Below are 9,917 nucleotides of genomic sequence, written 5' to 3' on the forward strand. Positions count from 1 at the left end.
TAATTTTTTTTATTTTTTATTTTTTGATAAAAAAGTGACGAAAATAATATTTTAAAAAAAATTTAAAAATTTTCAATTATTTTACATTTTAAAAATATTTTTTTTATCTTCAGTGCGCCTCACAAAATATAGAAATATAGTTGTCTCATGAACCTAACCATATATATATATATATTTTGATAGCGTTATATAATTATTATACATTATATAATTATATAATAATAGGATAAAAAGTATGTTCCTTTAAGAAAAGTAACCTATTCTGATTGGTTTTTTTTGGTTCCTGTCTACAACATTCGTTTTTTAATTTAATTTTTGCCTTTATCAATCTCCATGTTTCCTCCACCGCTTCAGTCTCCCTACTCTTCTTCTCACAGCTTTGTTCTTATTTTCTTCCACCGACTTTGGTTCTACCTCTCCAAAAAACGACACCCAAATCGCTTTCATCGGTGTAATTTTGCCACGACGTTAATCCCGTTTTCCGTCTTACCCCATCTCTCTTGCTCTCGGTATTTTGAAGGCCTATTATGGGCTTTGTACCCATCGCCGTTGAAGACCATCGCTTCCGGTGCACCGCCATCAACAACAACTGCTCAATCGGTGGTTATTATGATTTCTTGAACATGTTCTCAAGACTCACTTCAAGCAGAAGGTTTGTTCAAAGTTTTTTGTTAATTTTTTTTTTCAATATCTATTGAAAATGAACATGCAATGCCCTAACCCGTGTGCATTCATCTCGATTCTCAGGTGGGGTATCAGGTTAACCCTAATTCTAATACGTAAAATGTTTTTGTTGGCCCAATTGTCTTAAATCTTTGTAATGGTTCGGTGAAATCAACTAATTTCTGAAGGTTTCTTTTCAACTGAAATCCAAATGAGTAAAACTCTTAAAATTTGGAATTATATTTTCTACTTCTACATAAATCAGCAAACGTTAAAAGGGAAAGTTATTTGAACATGTTAAAAAGAACTCATAAAGATTATCATGAAATTTCTTGAAATTCCACTTCCGCCATTTGAGTTTTCTGTCTAATCTTTGTTCTTCTGGGAATCATCGGCTCCAGGTGGTTTCATGAAATCCAAGCGGTTGGCAAATGGTGGAAAAGGACTGGTGAGGACCTTCTGTGCCAAAAACATAATAGATGAGTTTATAGACTATTCTCCAAAGGGAAGAATCAAAAAGGATAAAAAGAAAGAAAAAAGCTTTTTTTTACAGAAAGTAGAATGTCACACACAGAGGTTGGAGTTCCCATATTGTTCTCCCCAGGTTTGGACCTTTGCACATCTGCACAATCAATACCCAATGAACAATTAGCTCAAATGTAGCAAATTTCTTAAGTTACATGAGAAATAGTCATGACAGAAGTCTAAGTGAAATGAGAAAAAGGATCAGATATTTCCAAACTTGGGGAAATGGACTGTGTCTTTCGAATGCAACTGGCAAACAACAGCTCCAGTATTTGTGTAATTAGAAACTATCTTCCTAAAATATTCTTCTGATTATATTAATTTATCACTTCCAATCTTTTGCAGAGCTTTTTTGTACACAGTTAAATGTAACTCTGTACATCCTAAGCCAGATGTGTACAATTTCTTGGTTGACTGGCCATTGGTTTCAAGGGGTGAATCAGAGGTTAAAAGATCGATGCAGGGTATGATTTCAAGGTCGATGTTGTTTGTTTTTGTTGATTGTTTTGCACAGTTTTTTGAAGTTTTGAATTGATAATTTCTTGGTTTATTTAGAAAGTTGGTCAAACAAAAGAGAAAAATGAGGAGATCTTGTCAAAACAAGCGGTTAAAGATCGCTCAACAGGCTGAAGAGCATGAATGTTTTGTCACTAAGGTATATATATATATATATATATATATATATATATTGTTTTGCATCGATTTATGGATATCCTGCGAGAGAAGACTATAAGAAATTGGATAAACTTGAAATGAGTATATGGGAATGTTGTGAATTATTTAATGAAGTTGTAGACGATAGCTATCCTGATTTGGATGAACCGCAGATCGAGCAATTGTTTCCAAAAAAAACAAATTATGAATTTATTTGTTTTAGATTGTGGCAGCAATGCATCGGTCTGGAGTTTATAAGCATTTGATGAATGAAGAGGATGTTGAGAACTTGAAATGGCTTCAAATCTTCAAGTAAGTATGCAAATTTTGTGTACATGTAATGCAAATATAATAATAATAATAATAATAATAATAATATTTAATTAATGATTATGTTTAATTTTTATTTGTAGTAAGCATGATCTTTAAGTAAAAGTAAAGTCTGTGTTGATGTTGAAAAGGTTAAGCCTTACTATCTATCACTCATTCAAAAGCTGAGACACTGTTTATGACCTATTATCTTGAAAAGAATTTCATAAAATCTTTATGAATTTTCACTTAATTACATTTTTTATCTATTTCTTTTTTTAGTATTTCCCAGAAAAGCTAAGGCCCCGTTTGATAGTTGCTGGCTGAAAAAGTGCTGACTGGGAAATGTCTGTCTGGGTAAGAAATCCTGACTGAGTAAGAAATCTTGTTGTTTGATTGTACATCTGACTGAATGTGCTGAGTGATGAAAATGACAATTTTACCCTTCTGTTATATATATAAATGGATTAAGTTGCTGAATAATTATAAAAACATACATATTGTCATACAAAATGTAAATTACACACAAATAAAAAATGTCATACAAAATGTAAATTAAACATAAATCATTTAATATCCAAAAAAAACATAAAGAGATTTAAAATAACATAATAATTTAACGTAAAGTAGGTGAAAGTAATTGAACGCCCCGAAGATTCTTCACTTACACCTACGTGTTGTGTTGAGGTTTCCATTGGAACATCATCATCAAAATCATGGGCACTAAACTCTTCTACAGGACGAGGGACTGTAGAAGATGGCCCCCAACTTTGAAAGCCGGTTGAGGTCGATCCTTCAAATAGTTGTGTGCAAAGATCAGGAAACAGCAGGGGTCTAGTTTTCAATGACAACACGTACTTGTTCAACTGTTTACAATTTTTATGATTATTAGTATTTTTTATAAAAATAATCATAATAGTATTTGTTATAAAAATATTACCTTCCCCTCTTCCTTCCATTGTTCATCGGTCAGATTAAATTTATCTTTTATAGGATCATATATATTGCCGGTTTTGTTTTTCAGTTTCACCCAAGCAACATATTTTGATTTGTAGTAGTCAAAGTGGTTTCTCATTTGCTTCTGATCAACCTCTTTACCGTGTTCGTTTATCAATTTTTCGCGTACTGTCTTCCATGAACTAGCCTTAAGCCCAGAACCCTCACAACCATTAGTGGTTAGTTCATGGATACATGCATCAAGAAAAGTTTTGTCCTCACTTTCGGTCCAAACCAACATCCTAAAACATTAATATTTAAAGTAATTTATCATAACTTCTACCAATGAATCAACATCATCCTAAATAATAATAGAACAATTAAGGTCAACATAGCTTATAAACAAAAAAAAACAGCTTTCATAGCTTATAAACAAAAAAAAAATCACAACATTGCCTATACATAAAAAAGATTCCAGATGTCAGAGCTTATAGACAAAAAAAATTCACAGCATTGTCAATAGCTTTTAGATTTCACAGCTTATAAACAAAAAAAAAATCACAGCATTGCTAATAGCTTTCAGATTTCACAGCTTATAAAAAAAATCACAGCATTGCCAATAGCTTTCAGATTTCACAGCTTATAAACAAAAAAAAAAATTCACAGCATTGCCAATAGCTTTCATATTTCACAGCTTATAAACAAAAAAAAAAATTCACAGCATTGCCAATAGCTTTCATATTTCACAGCTTATACACAAGAAAAAATTTCAGATATTGTTCCAAACCAACATTGCCATCATAACTTTCAATTTCACAGCTTATAAACAACAAAAAAATCAGATTTCATAACAGATTTCATAACATTACAGGAAATTCTGATTTCATAGCATTAGAACAAGAATAATTTTTGATTTCATAGCATTAAACAAAAAAAGAAAAAAAAATCAGATTTCATAACATTACAGGAAATTCTGATCTCATAGCATTAGAACAAGAATAATTTTTGATTTCATAGCATTAAACAAATAATTTCATAGCATTTAAACAAAGATGATTTGCTGATTTCATAACCAATTTAAGATTTCATAACCAATTTTGGATTTCTGATTTCACAAATCATATGATTGAAGTACCTATTTTCACAGAAAAAGCCGAGGATCGAACCTGTTTTGATGTGTTTCTCGTCGAAGCTCGAACGGAGGGAAGGTCTGTGGTTGGTAGTCGGACTAGGGGAGGGACAGCGACGATGGAGAGATTCGATGGCGGCCAATTTCCTTGCTGTCTCTCTATTAGGTCACGATAGGAAGCAAGAATGGAGAGGGCATGAAGGTAATTTTTTGAGTCAGCGATGTTTTATGGTCTGACCGAGAACCTTATGAGCCAGATGTTTCTGATTGAGAAAGCTATTCACCAAACGGGTTTCGTCTGACCGAGTCAGCCCAAATCGCTGACTCGGTCCCAGTAAGACAAAAACAAACAGGCCCTAAGACGGTGAAGCAAGTTTGTACAAGATCAATTGATAAGAGAAAAACTGATTATATATTGAGGGAACATTAATTCTACCACAATTTGTAACGTTGCTGTCTATTTATTTGATAATAGAGTTGGGAAGTTTGTTCATATTTCAATTCGTTTGACAAATTCCATTATATTCCAAAATCATTACACGAACCAAATGATTCTACACAATAACCAAAAATGTTTGTGTTTGATTATATCTTAAAGGCTGTAATTTCTGAATTTAGGATCTTGATGGTTCGACATACAGGTACATACATGCATATGCCATACATATATACAAGCGTTGATTCTATTCCGCTGTCTCAGGGATTGGAAAACGTTGGTTCCTGGGCTACTGGACTGATTCACAAAGCAGGTGGAAAAGTTGTAGCAATGACTGATATGAGTGAAGCAACACATGACAAGAATGGAATCGACATTCCAAGTCTAATGAAACATCTCACGATAACACCAAGGAATAAAAGGATTTGATTTTCAAATAACTTTATCAAATTTAGTAATAAAATCTCAGGAAAACACCACAGAAGATATGGAGGTGAAGGAATATGCGAGTCTAATCCAACCACCTCGGTAATCAGCGATCTCATTCCCCCTTCTGACCCCGGTAACGCCGGGAAACCTTCCCTAGTTTGAATAAAATTTAGAGATATTTTCTTAACAATGTAAGTAAATTCAAATGACAGTAATTTTAGTTATTTGTTATCATATTTTCCTACTGTTAAAAATATCAAATTGGCCAATAAAACATGATATAAGTATAATGAATTGCCCCTAAGATAATATGATTTCCAGAACAATTACCCCGAATGCATGGGTGGATATAATATGATTTGTCCTATTTAATAAATTGTAAAACTTTTACGATGTATAAAGAAATATATTAAAATTTAATATGAACATTAGATACAAATATAAAATACCTAAATATCATGTCTCATCTTCAACCAAAGGTTTCGGGTCCAACTCCTAATTATCTATCATACCAAATCCTTTCATTTTTCCACCATCACTTAACTAGTAAAAATATTAAGGTGTTGTTTGGTTAGTAAAAATATGAAAAGTGTTGTTCGGTTCGCAAAATGTTTATGAAAGAATTGAAATTGGAATTGGAATTGGAAAAAGAAGCTGTAAGAAATTTGAATCCAATTCCATATCATTTTTGGTTGGCATGAATGAAATTGAAATTAATCCTAGATTCTGTTTGGTTCACATGAAATAAAATTGGAATCCATGTAAAAGGATAGAATACCCTTTTTGTTTGTTTTGCTTAATTTTACTTTATTTTTAAACTTATATGTAAAAGTATATTATCTAAATTAAAAAAAGAGTAAAATCTCGGTAGTGGTCGTGGCGATGGTGGTGGTGGTGGCAATGGTGGTGGTGGCGACGGTGGTAATGGTGATGGTGGTGGTAGTAGTGGTGGTGACGAGTGATGGTAGTGGTGGTAACGACGATAGTGGTGGTGGTGGTAGCTTGTGATGTAGTGGTGGTGCCAGCGGTAGTCATGGTGGGGTTGGCGGTGGTGGGTTGGTGGTGGGGGTAGTGGTGGTGGGTGACAGTAGTGGTGGTGGTGGTGGCGGCGGTGGTGGTGGTGCTGATAGTGGTAATGGTAGTGGTGGTGGTGGCGACGGTAGTGGTTGTGATGGTGGTGGCGATGGTGGTGGTGGTGGAGGTGGTGACTGGTGATGGTAGTGGTGGTGGTGGTGGCAACGGTAATGGTGGTGTTATTTGCAGTGGTGGTGAGGGTAGTGAGGGTGGGTGAGGGTGGGTGATGGTAGTGGTGGTGGCGGTGTCGACGGTGGTGGTGCCGATGGTGGTAGTAGTGGTGGGTGATGGTGGTGGTGGCGGTGGTCGTCGTGGTGGTGGTGACTGCGATGGCAGTGGTGGCGGTGGTAGCAGTGGTGGTAGTTGTGGCGGGTGATGATGGCGGTGGTGGCAATGGTGTCTATTAGTGGCGGGTGATGGTCGCGGTGGCAGTAGTGGTTGGTGGTAGCGTCGGTGGTGGTTATGGCGGTAGTGATGGTAGCGGTGGTGGTGCCAGTGGTGGTGGTAACGGTGACGGTGGTAGTGGTAGCGGTGGTGGTGATGGTGATGGTAGGTGGTGGTGCCAGTGGTGGTTGGTGGTCGCTAACAATAGTGGTGGGTGTTGGTTTTCTGATAAATAAATGAGGTATTTTTGTAAACTGTCACTTTCCTTGATGAGAATGAATGTTTTTCATCCAACTTTAGAAGGAATCCAATTTCCTCCTATGTCCAACCAAACACATGAATTCGATGGAATTGAAATCTCTTTCCTTCGAATTTTATTCATTTTCTGCCAATCAAACGCGCCTTAATAATGGCTTTTAACATTTTTTCCACCCCTCTCTCCCCGGTCCTTCTCAAAAGTCAAAACTGATATTTTGTTTCTGATTTTAATAATTAAACCTCCTTATATTATAATATGACAAAGTGACACATACTTTAAAATTAAAATATACATTTATAGAATCTTAAGTCTAGTTTTCATTATAAACTAATGATAACCGATAACGTCATTTTCTTTGACAAACGTATATGATGGTTAGATTAAATGCTATGGTCTATTTAAATTGAGTTTTGGCAATAACAGAAATATTGTCAATGAGAATTAAGAGTGGTATACACTGATCGAGAACAGTCCCATAACTTGTATGAAGCCATTTGTATTTGATCATATGTAAAGGCATGTTAAGATAAAAAGATGCATGTTTCAAACTGATTACAGTGATATTTATAAAACAAAATTATATTATTAGTGATCATGTAAAACTTCAAAATCATGTAAAACTTTAAAATTAGTCTTACAGGAAAATCGGATATTTGACCAGAAGGGACCAACACGGATGTAGTCTCGTAATTGGGCTTAAGAGATAATGATTCCTAACAACGTTTGGGTTGGGTCAGACCGGTTCGAATCGGTTGCTTACCCCTATGATGCAGATATTTTGTTATTTTTTTATGTTTGAATTCGATTTGAAATCCTATCATTAGGTCTCCAATTCTCGACACGATCCACAACACGAAACGAAATAAACGGGTTTAAATTGAGGTTTTCAACCTGCCAACCCGCAAACTCATCAACCCGTTTATTAAACAGGTCATATATGAGTTTCTCAAAAGATATACGGGTTGATCCGCCAACCCGTTTAGAATTTTAAAAAAATAAATAATGTTTTAGTTTGTATTATACAATTTATACACTAGGATAGGATGTCATTGACCATTTGACATGTGCAACATGTTTGTGGTTTGGCGTTTTTATTAATGTTTTAGTTTGAACATGTTTCTATGAATGTTTTTAATTTTCATTTGAATGTTTAATACTTAAGTGTCTAAAATTCGGATATGTTTGCATCAAAATTTTATTCATGTTTAATTATTAATTTATTTATGAAATCTGACTCACGAACCCATGAACCCGTATAAATAAGTGGGTTGACGGGTTGATACTTTTATGACAATTTTCCAATTATAAAAGTCAAATTATGAAATAAAAATACAACTATAAATTATTCATTAATCCTGGTATTTTGGCATCTTGTACCTGTCTAATTTAAAGCGGAAAGAGATGGTCACAAAGTGAAGTCCTCGTATTAAATTATGGTAATATATTTCTATATATATTTTCGTAAGTTGCTCTTATAAAATTAAAGAATTCTTACTGAAATTGTTATATTATTGCAAATTGTGCAATAATCACGCTATAAAACTTTCCAAACTTTATTTAGAATCCTAAATTTGGAAATTAAACAAGTTAAATTACAATATAATATCGAAAAGTCTTAAGAATAAAAAACAAACTTCTCCTCAAAGTTGGTCTCATATGTAGTTTTCCTTCTAGAAACATGAAACAGTTGTGTTCATATCTTATGGATCATACTTTTGAGATTTTTTGTAATTTTCAATTTCTATCAAAATCAATTCTAAATTGAACTACTAAGTAAATTCTGAAAAGTTAATTAATAGCTCAATATTTTTGTTAAATTATGTATATGATGTATCCTTATAAGTTTTATAATAGTATAAAGGCAAAAAAAAATATTATAATTGAACGATTAGAATTTTTTGAAATATATAACACATGAAAATGCCTAAGTCCCTTAAATCATTTTTTCGTACTAACTTGTAACATCTCCAAAAAAATATTTTTAAAACAATTAATATAGAAAAATATAACCTTTAATATTTTAAACCATTAATAAAAACAAATTCTTTTAGAAATAATATATTTAAAACCATAACTTTTAAACTATAATATCAGAGTTATTAAAAATGTTCTGTAAACCAAAAACATTGAAGGCATAGCCCATGTTACCTATTTGAATGTCATAATAATAATATAAACCAAAATCTGTGAGAATGTGAAATACTTAATGGCGTGATATGCAGAATACTCACATATAAACACATAGAAGGCATAGCCCATGTTACATATTTGAAGGCATAGCCATTTTCTTTTAAAAATAATATATTTGAGTGTTGTTTAAAATACTTATATTACACTTTGTTTTTATTTTTAATGCCGTTACAATAGCCTTTTTGGAGAGTGATTTACCCTCCTTAAACCTATTCTCTTTGGAAGGTTATTACTTATTATTATCAAATACCTTCCTAACTTTCTGGGGATATAAAATACACGTTCTTATGATTTTTTTTAACATTATTCCATGATTTTTACAAGTTTACAATAAAAATTGGTCAACAATCTAGACCAATATTAAAGATGGTCACCAACACTCAAGAAGAAGGGAGCATCATTCATTGGAATATATATATATATATATATATATATATATATATATATATATATATATATATATATATATATATATAACTCAGTCCAAGACCTGATGTCAATTGGATTTTTTTTCTATAATTATTTATGCATTTTACAAGATGGTTATTGCAAACAATAGTCTTCCTGAACTAATTTGTAAAGAATGTCAATTCCATCCAACTTGGGAATGAGATCAAGCCAGAAAAAGATTCCGGCCAAGCACCTCTGGCAGCCCCCTTCCTTTCTGTCCCAACGGCCATCCCCTTCTTTTCTTGGAGTTTCTTCTTTCTCTCTCACTCTCCCTCTCGATCTCTACCTTACTTTCTTCATCTTGTTTATACCATAAAACAAAAGGACTAGGGTTTGGGATGCACCAATGATATAAAGAAAAAGAAGAAGCATGCAGCTGAAAATCCCGCTAAAAAAAATCCCATGCTCTATTTCCAGAATTTACACATATAGTCACTCTAGTTTTCCATAAATAATTATTTGGCCCTTATGTCGAAAAT

General features: G+C 33.3%; 1 protein-coding gene across 9 annotated transcripts; it reads left to right on the forward strand.

The window, feature by feature from the left end:
• Positions 1-300: 300 nt before the first annotated feature.
• Positions 301-5,345, forward strand: LOC145114442 (uncharacterized). 9 transcript variants are annotated; one of them, XM_079050450.1, is made up of 9 exons: positions 304-652; positions 748-759; positions 1,065-1,111; positions 1,534-1,652; positions 1,744-1,843; positions 2,076-2,154; positions 2,256-2,303; positions 2,434-2,508; positions 4,235-4,709. In XM_079050450.1, exons 1-5 carry the CDS (start codon positions 528-530, stop codon positions 1,816-1,818), a joined length of 378 nt encoding a protein of 125 aa, XP_078906576.1. In that variant the 5' UTR covers positions 304-527; the 3' UTR covers positions 1,819-1,843; positions 2,076-2,154; positions 2,256-2,303; positions 2,434-2,508; positions 4,235-4,709. The 9 variants fall into 9 exon arrangements, 6 of the variants coding, with proteins under 6 accessions (XP_078906580.1, XP_078906578.1, XP_078906576.1 ...); XM_079050449.1 differs by having other exon boundaries at positions 306-652; positions 2,066-2,154; XR_013711005.1 differs by lacking the exon at positions 748-759 and having other exon boundaries at positions 306-652; positions 1,065-1,267; positions 2,066-2,154.
• The last annotated feature ends 4,572 nt before the right edge of the window (positions 5,346-9,917 follow it).

The sequence above is a fragment of the Lactuca virosa genome, chromosome 5 (genome assembly GCF_052849685.1).
Source record: "Lactuca virosa cultivar CGN04683 chromosome 5, Lactuca_virosa_CGN04683_v6, whole genome shotgun sequence".
Lineage (NCBI taxonomy): Eukaryota > Viridiplantae > Streptophyta > Magnoliopsida > Asterales > Asteraceae > Lactuca > Lactuca virosa.